The 23,078-nt window shown below is 30.0% G+C and overlaps 1 protein-coding gene across 1 annotated transcript; it reads right to left on the reverse strand.

Moving 5' to 3' along the window:
- Positions 1 to 146: 146 nt before the first annotated feature.
- On the reverse strand, positions 147 to 4,079 carry LOC145081677 (triose phosphate/phosphate translocator, non-green plastid, chloroplastic-like). Its single transcript, XM_079023260.1, has 9 exons — positions 3,603 to 4,079; positions 2,132 to 2,254; positions 1,911 to 2,063; positions 1,700 to 1,785; positions 1,210 to 1,294; positions 1,002 to 1,121; positions 841 to 909; positions 588 to 717; positions 147 to 508 (listed from the first exon to the last, which is right to left on the reverse strand). The coding sequence occupies exons 1-9, from the start codon at positions 3,987 to 3,989 to the stop codon at positions 438 to 440; spliced, it is 1,224 nt and encodes a 407-aa protein (XP_078879386.1). The 5' UTR covers positions 3,990 to 4,079; the 3' UTR covers positions 147 to 437.
- Between the last annotated feature and the right edge of the window lie 18,999 nt (positions 4,080 to 23,078).

The following is a 23,078-nucleotide window of genomic DNA, read 5'->3' on the forward strand; positions in this document are numbered from 1 at the left end:
AAAATGACATAGAAGTTACTATATCTAGAAAAAAAAATTAATTTATTTATAAATTTATGATTATAATTACATTTTTCTCTAGTGATTGGATATATAAAATGAAAAATTAAGCTAAAAAAACAATTATATATACAAATGCTTACGACTTGTCAAACTCATATGTTATTATATCCGGAAAAAAAAAATGTTACCAGGTTAATTACACAGTCTTGTAATCAATTGGAGATCCTCGAAATTTCTATTGCTTAAAAAGCTATACATTGTGCTTCAACATCAGTATCACTAATATAACCTTCAAATGAACTAAAACAACAGTTGGAAATGAAGTTTTTTTACTCAGAATATCTACCAAAGGGTATTGTTGTCTTTTTAACAACAATGTAGTGGAATCTATTACCAAAAGATTTCAAATTTTATTGTAAACACAAGTAACAAGTTTATGCGGTTTTGGGCTTGATGCGTTTCACCTGTGAGTATAGAAATACTCCGGCAAGGGCAATTCCAGTCCCTGAATGAAAATTGTGAGAGTGCTGGATTTTGGTTTATTAAGAAAAGATACAAGAGAAGGGCATTATAGTAAATTTTACCTATGGAGTTGATAAATGAGACCGGTGTGCGGAAGAAGAAGATAGAGGATACGATGACCACTACTCGCTTCACACAGTTGCCTACAGAATGTGTAACTGGAGATACTCTTTGCAGTATCATGTAAGCAACCTGTGTAAACAAATTTTATCAAAATCACAAAAAGTGAGCTATAAAAGAATTAGGTCAAACAGGTCAAAATTAAAGCCCACTCAAAGTATAGGTGTATTTGTATTGATTTAGAATTTAGATTACCTGCTGATAAGCATGGAAGCAGATTGAAGCAAGGAGAGACCTAATGTACACATGTTTGATGTTTAGCCCCTGAAAATATAAAAGAGGGAATAAATGGCTTGATGTTATTAATATAAACCACAGGGTAACAAATTAGTGCTTGATTTTATTAATATACTCACAGCGGATTGTAGGTAAGAAGGGGTAAATTTGACTCCTTCAACGAGCAAGGCAACAGGGGTAAACAAGAAGAAAGACATAATTGTTATGATTGAGAAGAGGGTAATGTTGTCCAATGGTTCCTGTAAAATTTGCAGGTTCTTAGGTATACTTGCAGTTCATGATACCACATCAATAAACAGAAAGAGTTATTAGCCAAGAATAGATTACCTCTTTCTGAACCATAACTTTTTTACTCAAAACATTGCGTGATTGATTTGCCAAATTGGATGCCATTGCACTCCAAAATCCAGGCCTATTTCCCAATTGCAAAACATTACAACATAATAAGAATTTAAGATAGTGATGTCACGTTTGTTGTTGGGTCAACAGCAACGCACTTCCATTGATGTGTTTATTATAGCATCCTACTTTTATGTCTTCATCTTACAGCAATGTCATCCAAATACAAAGAAAGTTGCAATCTTATAAATGGATAAAGTTTTTAAAGTATAATGTCCTACTAACGAAAACTTTAAAAGTACGATGCTATGCTTGGTAGATTTTCAAAATACAATGCTTTAATAGTTTAATAAGAAAAGAATTGGAAATATAATACTGTATCAGAAACAAATGAAAGCAGGGTGCCACAATACGTAATTAAATTGAAGTACAGTGCTATTTTTGCATTAACAAAAACAAAATGTTACTGTGTCCTCACCAATTGAATGACACCTCGGTGAGAGATGCAAGTATCACTCCCCCAACAATAGGTACAAGGGAGCTCATTACCCATGCTGTTGGTATCTGTTCATATATGGGACAAGATATATTAATATACAACTTTTAAATGAAAATAAACAACATCAAATGTGTAAATTGATTAAAAGAATAAATAGACAGGAATGTATGGAAATAGATAGAAATCAAACCTCTCCTAGAAACATAGTAGACAGTATAACCGTGAAAAAAGGTTCCATTGCTTTGATTGTGTGAGTAAATGAAACAGAAACTTTTCCAAGACTCATGTTGGTTGAAAAATTGCCTAATGTGTGCATTACAGCCAGTGGCAGGATTGCTACTAGCTGGGTACATGTAATTAAATTAGCATCAAAAAATATATCTGATCAATTTCTTCATATGAAAGGCATACCTGTGTACGACTGATATTCGGCCATTTATGAAGATTTAATGCCCATGTCAAAAATATAATGGTAGTCCCAACAGCAAGCTGAACTGCAGTCAAAGTTACTGGATTTGGGAAAACCTCAAGAACCTGTAAACATTGATCAGGGATGAAATTAGCATGTATACTGTATAATCTTATCTATATGTTCAATGAAAAAAGTCAGCCAATGGGATTCAAGTACCATTCAAGCTAAAACATTTTTCAAAGGTTAGTTAATATTCTCACTTTGGAATCTCATCGGTTAAACAACTCTTATGTATGTTCATACCACTTCACTGTTTTATTATAATGGTTTAAAAATGCGCCGACTAGGCGCGCTTAATGCGCTAGGCGCCCAAGCGATGACCGAAAGCGCATCAAGTAATGAGATGCGATGCGATTCCCTTAGTCGGTCGCCTTTTCCGCATTTTCCCGCTTTTTACCGCATTGGGCTTCAGCGCTTAATACCGCTTAGGGTAATTAATAGAAAATGGGCTTTTAATTAGGTTAGACGGGCCAATAGGTTTAATTAAGTTAGACGGGCCAATAGGTTTATATAAATAAAGGAAAGAGATGTAGAATCAATATTGTTAGAGGTGGTAAAAACGATTACACAAACAAAGCAAATCGTATCATCGCTCCAACTCATCTTCTCCAAGTAATCAGAAATCAACTCTGCTAATGTTTTCTACTTCCATTCCATTATACTAATCTACATATTCTATTCTCTTCTCAAGTCTAAAACTCTAAAGTCTGACAGTCTGAAGTATGAAATTTGGTCATTATATTTATATGTTTTCTGTTAAAGTTGTTTGCTATTAACGTGTGTTACCTAACTGCTAAGTCATACACATAATTCATAAGTTATTTGTTATCATGAATGATAGTTTAGACGATTTCTAGTATCAGTACTTAGGATTTAATATGATACTACTATGATTTTACGAGATTTTTAAGTATTTATAAGTATTTTCATATATTTTGTATTTTTTTCAATTTGGGGCGCATCGTGTGCTCTAGGCGAGCGCTTTCGCTTAGCGCTTAGCGCATCGGTCCCCAAAGGCTTTAGCGCTTTAGGGCGCTTTTTAAAACCAATTTATAATTTTGTGGGTCCATCATCATATCTACTCCACTTAGATCAAGTTATTTTGCTAGCACCATATCAATCATTCATGATCCAAAAAAAAATATGTTAGATTTAGATGATTTTTTTTAAGTCACGAAAGGAGTACATTAACTGATTCTACAGAGTTACTCCAAAATTTCTGAAAACAAATGATTCGGAACGAGTAGATCCTCGATGTTTTAAATTAACAAAATCATTTCACGATTGGTTTATGATTAAATTGATTTTCACATGCATATATAACTATGTATACTCGTCCTCCATACATCAATTAAATACCAAATTCAGATGAAACGTATAATGCTTCCTAGAAGAAGAAAACAAGCAAACCTGTTTATTATAGATGTTGAAATAGATATTGAAAAGGTACCAGACTCCGAACAACAATCCAAGCACTAGCGTTTCCGCCATTTTCGATTTCGCCACAGCCGCCGCATCACTTTCATCGGCGTCATCAGGAACGGACGTCGCTTTGACTTCAAAAACATCAGATGATTCACGCTTTATAACCGGTGAACGACTCAAAATCCAACCCCCTGGCTTCCATGATGAATGCGAGCAACATAATGAAGGCGACAAACGACCAGTTGAGTAAAAAGCGATCGACGATTCCGAATGAAATGGAAGAGAAATATGATCGTATCTGTAAAACGAACTGTGATTACGTCTACCGGAAAGCGAAACTGAACCGGAGCCGGTGACGGCACCGTGAAGCATTGATCGTGATGGATGCGGTGCCAAAGAACGGAAGAAGACCGTGTAAAGGAGGGAAAACGATTTTGCTTTCTGTTGTCCCTTTTCCTATTTATTTTAAGTAAAACTAAAACATGTTTATTAATAATCACGCTTTTAAAATTAAACTGTGCATTCACAATAATTCATCTACTATATCGTATTTTTATCAATTTAATTATTTATAAATTTCTTATTAATAGTTATCTTTTTTTAAATCCTCCCTGATAAACGAAAGTTTTTTTTGCCATATGTCATCTTCTCCTTCATTTTGACACATGTCATTTTATTGTAATTTTTATTTTATTAAATTAAAATTCTTCATTTAATATAAGGTAACATATATATATATATATATATATATATATATATATATATAAAGTAATTATTAGAAAAAGTTTATATATATAATGTATTCAATACATTAAAGTCTCGTTAATTTTAATAATTTAAAATTTTTCTCATTTTTCTTATAAATTCAAACTTTTTAAACTGTTAAAATTTCATATTTAATTTTTTTTAAATAAACTCATGTAATACATGGGTGTCACACTTAATGTATATATATATATATATATATATATATATATATATATATATATTGTAAAACTCTTTTATTTAATTTATCTTTTTTTAAACAAACGTTGAAAATATTTTTATTTGAAAAATATTTTTTAAAACCCTTTTATTTTATTTATCTTTTTTAAATAAACATTGAAAATGTTTTTATTTGAAACAAAAAATATGTCGGGGTTTTAATTTAAAGAAAAAATATACAAAAGTTATTTGTTATGCAATTTAAAAAGTGTAAAATATTAATATACGAACACTGTAAATTTGATATTTAGAAAAATATTATTTAATATTTAATAATATAATTTAATTAAAAAATATTTAATAATTAAATATTATTAAATGAGGATTAATTTTGTAGTTTTTTTTGTTTCTAAAATTTAAAATAATATTAAAAATATAATCAAACTAAGAATTTTATAAGATATATGATTATACAAAAAAAAAAAATTAATTGTTTTTAAACGTTTTATTTATAGATACGTTACTAAATTTTTGTAACTAGTTGAACATGCAGCCAAATTGGTATAAATTCCATTATGTTTCACATTTTCAATAAAACGAGTAATTATATTACACAAATTAGTTATTAACCCCAATAATATAGTACAAAAATTATATATAAAATACTAAATAATCAAACAAAAAGTGATTAGACAAACAAAATTGACCCAAGCTGTGTTATCCGGTGTTAAAAATATTATTTATTTATTTATTTTGACTCATTATCTGACTCTTCCCAACCCATACGGTTTGCTATTAATAATTTTAAATTTTAATTCTCGGAAGATGGGTATTTTATTAGTAAATGGCTTTAATGGAATGTACAAACAAAAGTTATATTAAACTTTTGTCTTTAAACTTTTGGCATTTACTGTAGTTTACAACCCATGTTTATGGATATAGACCATTTATGAGTCCAGACACATAATATTGAGTTTGTTAATGGCGTTGTGTTTGGTATGGATCCACGTATTGGATGTATTTTATAATGTTGTTTTAATGCATTCGCTTTCATATTTTTGTACATAAAAAGTTATATTATAATATGTACGAAGTAATATTATATCGGACGCAGACATTTTTAATAGAAGTGTAACAAAAAAAATTCGTCCAAATATAATAACATAATTTTTTTTAAGTAATAGTACATTAAACCGATTATTACATCTTAATATTTAAATTTGACATTTGTCGGTACATATTTTTTGGAATTTTTTTTTTCTTTTCCTGTTGATGTTTCCGTCACAGCTTCACATAGAGGCAAACGTCTTTTTTTTTTCCCTGTTTTGTACGATTGTGCCTATGCCTACATCTATAACTAAAGAATTGGGTATTGGGTTTAATTTGGCTGTGAGCTAATATTTTATTTCTAACTTGATGATGGACTTACCTAGCCTTAAACATTAGAGTTGCACCTATATTTTTTTTTTTTGACAACAAGTGCACTTATATAAAATAATTTTTTTTTTTTTTACCCTTGTGGACAATATTAGAGTAGTGGCCATGACCCCATTTGCTCCATATATGTCCACCATTGATTTAATCATTAAGTCATGTGTTTTACTTTTAACAAAAAACTAGACAAAACTGCAAATTTGGTCCTTGTGGTTTGTAAAAAACTTTTGATAGGGTCCAAAAAGGTTTCGATTTGCATGGAATGTCCAAAATCAAAACTTTTCTGTGGTTTTGGTCCTTGGAACACTTGAAATGACGGTTTTGCCCTTTTAATTTCTTTTTTGTATTTTTTTGTATGTATTTAAATACTTTTTTATTTTAAAAAATAAAAAATAACATCCCATCTCCATTCTCTCTCTCTCTCTCTCACACACACACACTCACACACACACACACACAGAGACGACTTTTTCTCCCAACACAATACTCAGATCTTCTTCTCAATCTCATCTTCTTCACAATCACCGTCATCTGTAAATCATCATCCTTAACCACCCAATTGACATTTTAGAATCACCCACAGATCAAGCTACATTCGACTGTATCCTTCACAACGCCTGAGGTCATAAATAGAAACCCAATCTCCATGATTTCTCTGTCAACAACCCCAACGAAACCATCATCGACCCTCTGTATGAGTTCCTACAATGGTGGAATAAACCCATATCTTGGAATGACTTATCACCTGCACATTCATGCTTCATTCATGAGTTCCTAATTCCACTAGTTTACATATACCATATTAAAAAGATATGTTTTGAGTTTGAGTTTCAGATTCCTGTTCCTTACCTCTACCGACGACATCCCCTTTGCTCAACATCCTGATGATCGATCCAAACAAAGATCAATTTTAGGAAATCGATCTGGTTAGCAATTGAGGAGCAGTGATGCGGGAGTGGTGCTAGCCCTTTCTTAATCCCATCATTCGTCTTTTTGTTATATTTATCACACACACAAATACATACACATAATGTGTGTGAGTTCCCTCTTGTTGTTCAATCATAGAGTAAACCCAAAATGGGTGCTTATGATTTTTTTTATCATCTATTACTCTTCCAAATGAAAATTTTGATCCCATTGGAAGATAGATTCGAAGAAACAGATGAAATTTTGAGAGAATTTGAAAGGGTTCTCGATTTCTGGAGTGTATGTGCATGTTCGTGTTTGAAGGAAAGAAATCAATTGCTATCCCCTGAATTATGGAATTTGTGTATTAGCTATGAGATGAACTTAAGATCTTCATCTTCATCTTTCCCCTGATTTCTTCATCTTCATCTGGTTCCCAGATCTTCATATTGTTCAGATGGTAATGGTGATATTCAATTTTTCTAAAAAAAAAAAGAATGACGAAGATGGGTTTTGTAAAGAGAGAGAGAGAGAGAGAGAGAGAGAGAGAGAGAGAGTACTGGTTGGGGTGGAGTGGGTGTGTATCTTTTTTGTTTTTTATTTTTATTTCATAAATTATTAAATTAAATAAGAAAAGAAAATGCAAAATTGAAATTAAAAGGGTAAATCGGTAATTTAAAATTTTTTTGGACCAAAAACCCAGAAAAACATTGATTTTGGACATTATGTGCAGACTGGAAACTTTTTGGACCCCATCCAAAGTTTTTTGCAAACCACAATGACCAAATTTGCAGTTTTGTCAAAAAACTAATATGTAATCATATATTTCGTTTACTACGTATGAAATTATTGATGAACTTGGGGTTCATGGACTAAGACCCACAAAAATATTATGAAAAACCAACTAACATGTTACCAACTGAATCAAAAATGTTGGTAAGATTGGTGGTAGCCAACATGATTGAGTGGTAGTATCATACCAATTGAATAATGATGGTAGGGTAGCGATACAAAGTTTTTAATACCACGGTAATACGATACCAATCAATTTCATATATACATATATATATATATATATATATATATATATATATATATATACACTAGTAATTGAGTCCGCGTTTTGCCGCAGGTTTTTAAGTGTTTTTGTTACGTATTACGAAAGTAGATGAGAGAAAATCAGATTATATATACTACGGGGATACTGAATAGCCACGAAAGTTTAGAAAACGAATTAGTGAAAGTGAAATTTTCGAAAGTTGAAGACGGAGGGGGTGAAAGTGATATTTTAAAAAGTAAAAAGATGGAATATATCATTTTATAAAATAGAAGGGTTCCAAGTGACGGATAATACAAAGTTGAGGATAAAAGATGAAGAGGTAAAAGTAATATTTTACAAAGTTGGAGGTGGAGGGTTAAAGTGATACTTTAAAAAGTAAAATGATAGAAATATTATCTTACAAATAGAGGGGTTGCAAATAACGAATTATATAAAATAGTATCAACTATAGTGATTTTTTCTATTGAGAGTGTAAAGTAGATTTCTAAAAGATAGAGGGGTGGAAAATGCATTTTACAAAGTATAGGAGGAAAAATCATATTTATATATACTACGGGATAAACATGAAAGTTTAGAAAACGGAGGGGTGAAAGTGATATTTTAAAAAAGTAAAAGTATGAAAAAAAAATCATTTTACTAAATATGAGGGTTTAAAATGACAGATTATACAAAGTTGAAGGATTAAAACTACACTTTAAGCATTGATATGCTTGTATATTGTGCATTACCACTTGTACTATTCACTATAGTCAATTTTAGTGAATTTTATAGAACGAAGATAAACACAAAAACTTATAAAATGAGAGGTAAAAGTGATATTTTATAAAGTTGAAGGTAGAGGTGGTAAAATTTATATTTTAAAAATAGAGGGGTTACCACTTGTACTAATAGTTACAGTAAACGGGGACGAGGATAAATACAAAAATTTAGAAAATAAAAGGGTAAAAATGATAATTTATAAAGTTGAAGGTGAAGGGCGTGAAGTGATAATTTACAAAGTAAAGAGAAGAAAAATATCATTTTACAAATTAAAGGGTTTACCATTTGTACTATTAGCTACAATAAATTTTACGGGGACCGAGATAAACACAGAAGTTTAAAAAATGAAAGAGTGAAAGTGATATATTACAAAGTTGAAGGTAAATGCAGTGAAAGTGATATTTTAAAAAGTAAATAAAAAATATTATTTTATAAAGTAGAGGGGTTGCAAGTGACATGTTGTACAAAGTAGAGGTTATAAGTGAGGGATTATAGAAAGTTGGGGGATTTAATTTGGACTTCATGCATTAAACACTTATACATCATGCATAAAATCATATATACTTTTAGCTAAGTAGTTATTACTCACAAACGAAAGTTTAGTTTATATATATATATATATATATATATATATATATATATATATATATATATATATATATATATATATATATATATATGTTTAGTGTTTAAGATTTTAAGAGCTTTATTATTATTATTATTATATATATAAAACTTGCGCCACTCTTGATTAATGTTGTGTCAAATGGGAAGGTATTATGCCATCCTTGCATGAAGATTGGCCATCTTGGTTCCCTGATGAGCCATGATGTCCCTAATGAGTCACAAAGCCCTCTATGATGCTCATAAGTTGGTGATGCTTAAGGAATACAACATGTTGTGTCACCATGATGGATGATGCGCCACTAGTGTTCATGATGCATCACATGTGCAACATGATGATCCATTATGGCTCAAGGTGATCCATCATGTGTGTTGTTGAAGCTCATGTGTTGTGTGACGTGGATGGATGTTCTAAATGTTGATGCATGGCGAAATGTGATTGGCTGACACCTTTCATTGACCTATGGCCCGATGGGCTTGGCCTATTAGGGTTTTATGTTTGATCTCTTAAGTATAAATAGGGATGCATGTGAAGTCATTTGTATGTCTTGAATTTTAGAGTGATAGGTGAATCTTTGTGAATTTATACTTGTAACATCTGTTTTAGAACTCTGAAATAAAGAATATTCCCCTCGTGCTCGTGGACATAGGTCGTCTTGACTGGGTGAGACAGAGCTTTCAAGCAAATTCAAAAATGTTTGTATCTGATTTTGGCTTGTCTAGTTGACCTCGAGTTGTTTCCACATCTTCTAATTATACTAAATACAAGGTTGTAAAAATCGCTCGAAGGTAGCTCGACGATCGACTGGTGTTAAGGGATTAATCAGTCTGACGGTAATTAATCGGGAACCATAGATTATTAATAAAATATTAAAATTAATTAAATATTAATATATCTTAAGAAAAACAAGTACTTCAAAATTAGAAAATAAGAAAATTTGTAATTTGGAAATTTTTAAATACGAAAATATGAACATTTTGGTATAATATTTGAAATTTTGAAAATTTAAAAATTTTGGAGTAAAAAAACAAAGATTAGTTTTTTGATTTTTTTTTTTAAATTTTTAAAATTTTAAATTTTTTGTTTTTGACATTTTTTGACTTTTTTTTTTTACTTTTGTTGACCGATTAATCTCGCCAAACCCGATTAATGTCCTAATCCTTGACGGTTGGAGAACGCCAATCGATTAATCCACAATTAATCGTCGATTAATCCCGATTTCTGCAAACATGACTAAATACAAGTATTTAAGACCCAAAACAGGCAACTTATAAGTGTATTTTAGTCATTTTATAGTCATTTTTACTGTGATCAACAAGTGGTGATTAAGAAGTAATATAACTTGGAAGAAGGTGGAATAACACACAAGGCTATTAATGTGAGTAACTACCGAATACATGTCTCCATTTTAACAAATGGTGAGTTTAGGAAATAAAGTGTGTTTAAATGTTTACTAACTTGCTTGCTATGTGAAATATAACATGTATCTATGTGTGTATTCATGAAAATGATATTTTTGAAATAGTATTTGTTATTACTAAATGGATATGATGGTTTACAAATGAATTTCCTCATGAAATTGTGCATTCATCTTAGGATTTAAATGACTTAAGTTGTCCGACCATAATATCCATGATAAATGATGACAATGATGACAGGTGACTAAAAGTGTCAAATAATCAAGTGATGGTACTATATAAAACGACTCACTTGCATGCAAGGCTAATGACTTTGTATGCGGATTTCATGTTTGGGCACATTATCCTTACTATAACTTTAGAGTTTCACTTGTAATGTTTGACAAACATGCCTTATTTGCTTGGACACTCTCACATGATCATGATGTAGAGTCACTTATCACTTTATAACTTATGAGGTTTGACATATGTGAGTGATTTGGGAAAGGATTAGAAACATATTGCATCGTATTTAATCTTTTACAACTAATGGTGTTATATTTTGATTTAATTATGATTAAATGATAACTTACCAATGACTAACGACATAAGACTTTTCAATGAGTTAAAGACTATCTTATTTGTGTATGACTATGACGGATGACTTATTTCTATTAGGAGTTTTTTCAAATGATTTTGGGGTTTCCAATTTGTTATATGAGTGTTCAAATCCTTTTTTACTTCAAAGATGTGAAATCATATTATTACTCACTAGACATTCACAATTCATAACCTATATTTTGACATGTATTCATGTGAAAGCATTGACTGGAGCTTAGAAGACTTTGGTTATTTATGAAGACCATATTTATGCAGTGGTTTCATGACTACACTCTAAAGCCCAATTTAGATTGTAAAAACTCGAGAGTGTATGTGAGAGTATAAGAACGAAGAGTATACTGAAAATGTTGTGCCATGTGTTGTCTTTCATGAGGATGATATTTATGTTGTTGGTGTAGGATAGTAAGTATATATTTTTGTCAAGAAAAAAGGTTGTTGTGAGTAATATGTACTTTTGAAAAATTTGTTTGTTGTGTTTAATCTAATGCAGAACATGACCTATTGTTGGGTTGTATGACGTTGGTGTTAAATATGTTTCACCCTTATGTCAGGTTTTGACATTAAGTGCACATTATGGGTCAGTCGCTTGCCTTAATGACGGGGTTCAACCAATTAATGAGTATATTACTATGAAAAAACATGATTTCATAAATCAATAAGCTTTATGTCTCGATTAAATAACTGAAAAGCTAATATTATAATACACAATAGTTTAAAATACATCACTATTTCATTTTCAAAGTATAATAGTTTCTTTTTTTTGGGTTGAAGGGTGGAAGATAGTCATGTAACATTATTATCATGTTTTTCTCCTGCTTGATAATTGTTTTATATAGATATTAATTCTACGCAAATAAAGTGTACCTAAAAAAAACTTTGAAGTTGCATTTTACTTTAGAAAAAAACATGTTTAATGTATAAATATTCTTATTATAACTTTATTATCAAATACTAATATCATGAATTGACTTTTTGTAATGTTTTGATCTTATTTATGTATTTAACTCAAATGGTTAGACTCGTAATTTTTTATCCTCACTTTCAATTCCTTGCAAATTAATAAACAAACAATTCATAATTTCACATGTTATTTATTCTACTTACTAGATGTGAGACCCATGTATTACATGGGTTTAATTAAAAAAATAAATATAAATTTTAACAATTTGAAAATTTTGAATTTATAAGAAAAATGGGAAAAATTTGAATTATTAAAATTAATGAGACTTTAATGCATTGAATACATTACATATATAAATTTTTTCTAATAAATACTTTACATATATATTACCTTACACATTAAATGTGGAATTTTAATTTAATAAAATGAAAAATACAATAAAATGACAAGTGAAATATAGAAAATATAAAAATTCTAGAAAATGTCATGTGTCCAAATGAATGAGAAGAGGACATGTGGCAAAAAAACCTTCATTTATTATAGTAGATGATTTATTCCATTTCTCCTACATCCATTACTAGAGAAACAACCTTTTACGACGCGCAAATGCATGTCAAGGAAGGCCCTGTCTTACGATAGACGACACGCTTTTGTGTGTCATCTATTTACGACGCGCATAGATGACATGCAATGCGTATCAAGGAAGTCCCTATCACACAGGAAGATGACACGCATTTGTGTGTCGTAACCTTATGACGCGCATTTGTGACACACATTGCGTGTCATAATTTTAAATTTTATAATTTTTTTTAAATATATATATTTTTTTATAGATTTATTAATTTTCTAATTAAATGACAATTAATATCTCACAACACAACATAAAATACATGATATAACAAAAAATGTATTTCGTACAATAACAATTCAAGTAAAAGTTAGCATCAAAGTTACAACACAATATCAACCTAGTTCATATGATGTAACAAAACCAAAACCTCTTCACTATCAAATATAACAAAACCAAAGCCTCTTGATCAACTAGTGACATGATCTAGCATTATTTGATGTTCTACAAAAAATATTCCCTCATCTCATTTGCAAATCAAAGTTACAACACAATATCTACACAATATTCCCATGCATCCATTTATCTCACGTATATTATTTCATTTCAAAATAAGTGATTAATAACAAATTTACAATAATATACAAAAGAAAAATGTGAATATTGGTTATTATATTTAAACCTTCCGGACTTTGAAATATTTTAATTGTGTTAATGGCAATGCACCTACTGTTGTTTGTTGTGTGAGACAAACATTAGTTGTATTGTATTTCACACCACCAGATTGCATGAAATAATTAAAAAAAAATGACACACCTGCAAAAAGAATGAAATTTGTCAATTAATTTGTAATTTTTAACTTACTTTGTTTATAATAGCATTAGTAAGGGTACAATTCCATATACTTTGAGTTTATTACAACTTTCAATTCTTAATTGCTCAAGACTTGTCTCATACAAATAAATTTTAGGATTAAGAGGTCTTACTTGAGGGCCAAGGTTGCCAACATAAACGGTTGTGTACTGTGGATTATTCTTAAGGGTATCACTATCACTTTGCTCTTTAGTATCCTCTGCAAAACAAAACAAAAAATATATATCAAAAAATGAAAACTTTTTGAATTTATATATGTATGTATGTATAGAGAGATGAAACATGTACTCACGAACAACTAGAGTAGACAGAGAAGCATGCATACAACATAACATCAGTAACCTCGGGGCTAAGATCACCAACAAATATGTTATAATGACCTGAAAAGGAAGAAAGTAATATTGTCATGAGGAAAGAAGGTAGAAAATAATATGGGTATATAAATTATTTCCAAAAAGGGTATTAAGTCCTATACGTGATGTGTCCTCCCTTTGTCTAATGACATATGCCCAATTAACTTTGATAAGTTGTCCAAACCTACAAAAATTATATGATAATAGCAATGTTTTGAAGTGAAATTACAGTGTAGGATATACATCTATGAACACACACCACTTACAAATGCCTTCCATTTAGAGACACTAATTCAAGTGTAGCAAATCTTCGACCATAATAGTGAATGAATCCATATGATGACTGTAGACATGAAAACATTTATGTAAAGATTATTCACAATTTCTTGAAAAAACAGCAAGAAGGTAGTGAAATAGGTACTTTGTCTTTTCTCATGAGTTTGCAACTTTTAACAAGACCAGTGCTTGCAAAAACCTCTTGGAGAAGTGGTTCAGTCACCTGTGTATGGATATTTCCCACATACTTGCATTTTTATTAAAAGTAAATAGACTAGAAGTGGGATTTTTTTTTTATAAAAAAGAGCTTTCATGATGCCCACACATGGAAATGAAAAGGAAAATAATATTCACACACTATGGCATGTGTTTGGATCAAACCCAGGAGGTAAATTTCCACTAGGTATTGGTTCAATCTACAAAATGAAAAGGTGAAAAATGGAAACAAAACACAACAATAAATGGCATTAAGAGGATTCAAAATGTGATTTTTATAGCAAACAGACAAAAAGAACTGTTATTCACTCAAAATAGAATGGAACTAATAAGGAAACAATAGAACAAGAATCAAAATCCAAACTCCCAAAAAAAATGAAGTCACAAAGCTAGCGAAACCAATAGATGAAATTTTCCAGCCTTGATCACATGTCAATCGGAGTTGAGGGCTTTGAGAACTGGAATCAGACCATATTTGAGCTAGTTGACTGTATTTCTTCTGACATTTATGTGCATAATACTCAAAACTCAGAAACCCTAGACGTATAAACCACGCTTCGTGAACCCCATAGGAACAAATAAGTGGAAAAGGGGGGGGGGGGGGGGAACGAACTAGGGTTAGAATCGAAGGAAAGGAAATGTATATGGAATGTAATAAACCGGGCCACTTCATCGAAATTGAAGTACAGTTCCGACTGATTCCAGGGCCAGCCACTCTGGCGATGCTAACGAGAGAAAATTTAGGAATAAAAGAAGGTGAATCGTTGTTTGTAAACATCATACTCCATTTACATACGTATATGAAGGAGTGCAGAGGTTACCTGAAAACGATACTTCAGGCGATCAAGAAGTTAGGGCCAACGCTGCTAATGGTGGCGGGGCAAGACGTGAACCACAACAGATCGTTTTTTCTCGAGCGATTTCTTAAATCGTTACATTATTATTTGGCGATATTTGATTCATTAGAAGCAAGAATGGGGAGAAACAGAATAGAGTGGATGAAGATTGAGATGAATCGCTTTGCGGAGGCTTGTCAGCCAAGGAATCGTCCTTTCCTTTTCTTATTGGCCCGATTTATTACATTACATATACAATATAGTGGTGGTCTGTACCATGGAGAGAGAGAGAGAGAGAGAGAGAGATAGAGAGAGAGAGAGAGGGAGATAGAGAGATGGTGGTGAGTCTGATCGAGGAAAGCGTTCCTGTGGAAGGAGGAGACGCAACAAATGGGGTTTTTAATTTTTTCGACTTCATTTCCCCTTACTATTAAAAAACGAAAACGCACGCTCATAGACTACAATTATAAAGCGACATGGTAACACGACACACTTTTTAGGATAGGTGTCTTCTGTGTTTTTAATTTTTTTTTGTTGGGTACTAATTTTAGGCCGCACAAAAAATGCGTGTCCTCTATCCTTCTAATTTTGAAAAACTGACATTATTTTTTAGGGCACGCACAAATGTGTGTCCTCTATTAGCGCGTGTTATTGTTTGCGCGTCATTAAATGGCTGTTTTCTAGTAGTGATCAATTGACACCATACCCCAACCTTGTACCATAAATAATAGTTATGTATAGACTTTCAAGTATTAAAATTCGTCTTATTTTATAATATTCAAGCTTGAAAATAATGAATTATTTGCTTACTGCGCATTAGTATAATTGTAATATTTTCGGTCGAAGAGACTGAAAATATTCGAACAACAACATAGACATCAGTTGTTGCAAAAGTGTGTACAACGGTTTCGGAGTTGTGTGCAACAACTTTGGGGTTGTGATGGTTATAAGGCTTGGAGCTTCATTTTGAGTGAAGTGTAGAGGACAATCTAACAAGATGCTCTTGTTATTCGACTCCCCATCTTACATTCTCCAAAAATTTTCAAAAGATCTTCTACATATAAATTCACCAAGTTGTTTAAGATGTCATTAACGTTTGTTATTTATTTAGAAACGTATTTGGTACACCACTAACACAACTACCTTCTCTATTTTCATTAAACACAAATTCCCCTTCTTCATCTTCTTGACCTCATACTTAGTTGGATTGTTCTTGATCGTACATAGTTCCAACTCATTGACTTCCACTTAGTTTTTAAAGGTCGGAATCCAACCATCACCTCTTTTATATGAATCATACATTTTGTTTCCTTCAATATCCATTATTATAGCTTTTGAAAAGGTTGACATGTTTAGGTTTCAAACACGCCCTAGTGGAATAAAAGTTGTCATCTCCATCTTCATCAAAATACACAATTGCACCCCATCTTTGAACAAAATTTTCAAATGAATCCTACCTCAAATCCTTTAAAGGTATTCCTTCAATATCAATCAACATTAACATCTCAATTAGAACAAGATCTTTTTGACCAATGAATAAGTTTGCAACAACCAAGATAACACACCAACATGTTTATGAAATCTATGTGGAAACCGACTCAAATTCGAATAATACTTATAATCATCCTATATATTTCATTATGACAAAAGTTCAATATATTAATATTTGAATGATTTTTCTAAACCCTAGCGAATATAGCATAGCAGAAAGAACATAAAGATTAATATGGATGATCTGAATAAATGAAAATAAATTACATTGGTACTAATCTACAAAGACTAAAAACCAAAGGAATTATATATGCAAACCTAGAATTCAAAGAGTTTTTTTCACCAAAGGGCTTCCAACCCAGTGGTATCCAGTGTTGCCCTCCCTCCTTGAGGTTGAGGGTTCAAGTCTCGTCATGGACATAGGTGAATTTAATGAATAGTTTGGGAGTATATTAGATTTTTCGTTTAAAAAATGATTTTTTTTCACCTTGTCACATAATATATGCATGTCACTTCTAACACCAACCACTTGACCCACAAACTCAAGAATAATAACATTTTCAACACGTCCTTGACCCCTAACATCCCCTTGTTTCTTACTACCCCCACTACGATGCTTGTGTAAGATCCTTTTCCTTTCGATCTTTGGTTCATTTTCCACAAAATTGAACCTCATGTTGTTTCACACTTTGATTATTGTTGGGTCTTTTAGATCCTAGGTGTAAATGCAAATAGTTGGAATTTTCCAATTTAAGTGTCACAAAAGCATCTTTGATCTCAGAGAATTTTATGAACCCAAATCTCCAACCCACCTTGGATAATTTTGGAGAAATAAAACATCCACTACAACACCATGGTTTTCTCAAAATGTTCCAAAGATCTCGTGTTCCAAAATGCACTAGAAAGTTAGTAGCAAAATCATATTGTGATACCTTCTCAAGACCCGAGCAATCATAATTCTTTAACCTTGGATCCAAACGATCAAATACTCCTTGCCTCCCTCCATTATTGTGTTTCATGTGTCATCTTATTAGTCATCCTAATTAATGTCATGTCACTTGTCAACCTATTAATTATTTACTAGGTGTAAAACTCATGTATTATATGGGTTAATTAAAAAACTTAAACATAAATATGTAAATATTTAAGACCTTTTGATTTATAAGATAATAAGAAAAATAATGAATTATTAAAATTGATTTTTTTATCTTTTAAATTTAAATAAATAAACAAAATAAAATAATGAGCTTTAATTTGAGAATTTTAAAATAAGAAGGTAAGTCCATTAATGAAATTGATATTCATTTATGACTACATTTATTGTAATTATTACATTAAAGTGTTATGCAAAATTTATTAAAATAGAAAACTCATAAAATGATATGTAGAAAAAAAATAATTCAAAATAACTACAAAATGACAATTGGCAAATTAAGTGAGAGTGTGACATGTGACAAAAAAAATTTCATTTATTAGAGTAGATTTCAAATTTCAAATTTCAAATTTCAAATTTTAAATTTTCTAGTCTAATTACATTAAATTAATCACATTATAGTAAAAAATAAAATAAAATTAATATAAATTATAAGGTGATATAATTTCATGTATTTTATTTGAATCAATGATTATAACTTTATATGTAACTAAAAAAATATCTCTTAATTAATAATTTATTTAAAACAATTAATTAATAGTTTTAAGTTCTTATTATGAAAGTTTAATTACTTTTGTCACTATGGTTTCGTATATTATAAACTAGTAGATAATACATAAAATTATGTTTTTTTACAATTAACATTACATATATATATATATATATATATATATATATATATATATATATATATATATATATATATATATATATATGGTTAGGTTCATGTGAGACGGCCTAATTTTGTAAGACCGTGAGACGCATTTTTTTATTATTTTTTATATTTTTTTAGTTAATTCAAGTTCCGAAAATAATATTTAAAAAAAGAATATTTGGACTTTTCCATTTATTTTGCATTTCAAAAATATTTTTTTAGAATATGTACAGTGTAATATTCTATTAGAATATTTCACGTATTTTTCAAAAAAAATGGAATTTTTTTATTTTTTTTTGGTTAATTCAAGTTCCGAAAATAATATTTAAAAAAGAATTTTTAGATTTTTCCATTTATTTTTCATTTTTAAAATTATTTTTTAGAATATGTCAGTGTAATATTCTATTAGAATATTTCATGTATTTTAAAAAAAAAACGGGATTTTTTTATTTATTTTATTTAATTTAGTTAATTCAAGTTCTGAAAATAATATTTAAAAAAAGAATTTTTGGAATTTTCCATTTATTTTTCATTTTAAAATTATTTTTAGATTTGGTCTGACAAAATTAAAATGGTCTCAAATGAACCTGAATATATATATATATATATATATATATATATATATATATATATATATATATGTATGTATATGTATGGTTATGTTATTTTGTTTCTAGTAACTATTATGTGCCAGAATGCACAAAACTGAGCCATCGAATGTAATATAATCAAATGTCATTATCTGAGGGTCTATGATAGTACAATAGGGCAATATGTACTATATAATCTCACAAATTTCAGCATAAGGACATTTTAGTCAATTGAGACAAATTTAAAAAAGGAAAAGTCGAGATTTATGGGATAACTAATGATTTTGATCTAAAAAATCTGATTTCTTTTTTTAGATTAATTCAATTTCAAACGTCATTTGTAAACATAAACCGATTTTATTCTATCATAATGTTATTTTGTTAACATAAACTGACTTTATTCTGTCAGAATATTTTTTTTGTTAAAATGGTGGTCTTTCAGAATTTTATTCTATTAGAATATTATTGAAGAATAACAAAATTGTTGAATCCGATGTTGAAAAATAACAACATTCTAATATATTCTTATACATCCGAAACTTAAATACAAATTAATACATATTCATACAGACTAAAAGTCTTATACATTTTAATATAATTATACATATTCTAAAAGAATATCAACAAAAATGAATAAAATTCTTAAAAACATAACAACATTATTAAAATGTGATTATGATCAAACTTTATTCATTCTTCAAGTTATTCTTATTAGGTCTTCAACACATTCTTCCTGCCATTCCTATCATAAATACAACAAAAACTAACAATGGTTAAAATATAAGAAAATGCATAAAATATATTCTGGCAGAATACATAGATTTTATTCTGGCATAATATATTATGAGAGAATACATAAAACTAAAGCACAATTACAATGTAAAATTCAAACAGAATGTGTAAATGATATAGAGTGTATATATTCTTGAACCCAATGATATAAAGTGTATATATATTTGAACCCAACAAACACCTTCCGGTTCCTATAGGATTGTCAATTTAGGGTCCTCTATTGTTGCTTCAATTATAGCTTATGCAGTAAAGCAAGTCAAATATGCTTAAAGAACATGGTTCAAAATAGAACAAAATAGAAACAAACATTCCAATATCTATTAAAATGAATTAACAATGGTGGTTGAAAAAACCACTAACTATTAAATTGAATAAAATAGTCAAATGAAACAATAAAGAAGATCAAAAACTGCAAACTTTATGAAATTGAATGTCCTATTCGAATGAAACAGTAACTTCGATTCATAATGAATTAACTTTTTTTATCAATTAATTGAAAGAAACAATAAAGAACATCAAAAAATACATACCTAACGATTATAAACAAGACTTCAAAGTTCAAACGATAAATGCTTTATACAAATCTCGGATAGATCTCGATGATGATGAAGGTAGATCAACAATTTGATGGTGGTGAAATAGCCACTTGCTGCGGATTTGGTCGACAATGAAGACCACCAAGCATAAAGAAGTTGGAACAATGGTGGTCGGCGGACTATGAGGTGGAGATTGCGACGATCCAGACGTATTGGCGGTGGTCGGAGGTGTTGGTGATGTACGTCTCTGGAAAAAACGGTGGTGTAGGGTTTTAATAGGTAAATAAAAATTGATCCCTTAAATAAAGGGATATCAGTTGTTAATTTTGGATATTCATTAATATATATATATATATATATATATATATATATATATATATATATATATAGAGAGAGAGAGAGAGAGAGAGAGAGATAGGTTCAAATGTTTTTAGCAAATATTGTGTGCCTAAATGCACCAAGTTAAAAACCTCTAATTTTAGATGTTTATAAAGGGTTTAGGGTTTAGGCTTTAGGGTTTAGGGTTTAGGGGTTAGGGTTTAGGGTAAACCCTTTATAAACATCTAAAGTTAGAGGTTCTTACGGTTCTTAACCTTTTTTTGTTCTCATTTGAACCACTCCCTCTATATATATATATATATATATATATATATATATATATATATATATATATATATATATATATATATATATATATATATATATATATATATATATATATATATATATAAACACTTTGATTTATTAAAGGGAGTAAAGTGACCGGACCAAAGGGACCATTGTTGGCCACCGCAGCAATAGCACTAGCAAATTGCAAGCCCCTTCACTGTCAACTACTTAAAATCTTCCCTTTCATTTTTCTTTTTACACGATCGATTCACATCATCTTAATCTAAAGTCTAAACCCATTTTTTTTTTAAATCTCATAAATGTGTGTAACATGGGACAAGAATGACCAAACAAAAAATTGATTGGACAAGTTTCTTCCTCTATAAAGACAGATGAATAAATGAGTATATTATTCATGTATTTTGTATAAACAAAAGTCCACACTGACCAAAATAAGCCAAATAAATATTTTCAATGTCAAACCTCCACTGTAAATTTAAAGGTTTCGACATGAAATATAAGTTAGATTTAATTTTGTTTAGAAGTAAACGATAGTATCAATGTATATATTTGTACAGGAGGAATGTGTTAAGGAAAAAAAATATTATTGAACAGAAATACAGATTAGATCGTTAGAATGGTGCTTTTTTGTTGTTTCAAATGGGCCAATGAAAAGCAGCCCAATAAAAATATCTACAGTCAAAACTACTTAGCTCATTATGAGGCTATGAGCTAGGCCTAGAGCGAAATTGGAGTTGGAGATTTGGGCAAGATAACAAATCGGTCTCAAACTTTCTGTTATTTACACGAACCGGAAGTTGAATGGTTTAATTGTAATAAGGTTTCTATATTTGATGCTATATTTTTGAAAGTTATAGAATTTATATTTCGGATATAATTAGTTTAATACTTTAATTGATAAAAAGTTTGCTCGTTTTATATGATACGTTTTAGTTCATAATCCGAAGAGTGTAAACTTCTCATCAATTTTCATTTCCAAGAGTAGTTGCATGACAAGAAATTACCGAGAAGTCCCAACAAAAATTGTATTTTTGAATTATTGTGTGTCTTTCCATATATTGTTTTGGAGAAATCAAATATCCTCTCATATTTTTTTCTATCCTTTTTTTAATATTCATTAATCAAGATAAGTGTCAAAATCAAGAGAGAAGATTAATAAAAAATATAAAGATTTTATATGTCATTATTTTATATTAGTTGGAAGTAGGTATGGACAAAATGTAAGAAAAAATATTTTTTTTTTATTGTTTTGCGGTTAGGATTTTACAAAAGAAAATGTATGTGGCCACCATTACTTATTATAGGATATGAACACCATTGGTAAAGGTTAAATAATTTCGATATTTTGATATTTTTGGAAAACAACTTAATAAAATGTGTTTCAAGTAGGTGAATTATTTTGTTGAAATTTATTTTCTTGTAAACTATCTCATAATACCAGACACAAAGATGGAGTTGTTGGCGCTCAAGACCCACAAGATTTCATGATATAACGAGACAATAACGTGATCAAATACTTACGACAATGAATGCAATAACTCAAACTCCAATATATTTCACCTTTTGAGGAGCAAGATTTAACTTGACCATACAGTGGATGAGTCTGCTTTAGATGTATATCGGCCGAGTTTGTCTGAATATAAACCAATCATATGAGTGAGGAGGATGGAGACGAGACCGATCAATTCTGTGACACAGACTCTGTCTATGATATGGTCAGGTACAACACCAATGATAAAGATATAACTTTTTGAAAGAAGGTGACGTTCAAAGTTAAATATCATCTCCAAAATTCCATCAATACAATAACTAATGGCAATAATATGTCGTTTTTTCCTTTACTAGTAAAGGTCTGGAAAAAACTT

The sequence above is a fragment of the Lactuca serriola genome, chromosome 1, assembly GCF_051521515.1.
Source record: "Lactuca serriola cultivar US96UC23 chromosome 1, Lser_US96UC23_V15, whole genome shotgun sequence".
NCBI classification, from domain to species: Eukaryota; Viridiplantae; Streptophyta; class Magnoliopsida; order Asterales; family Asteraceae; genus Lactuca; species Lactuca serriola.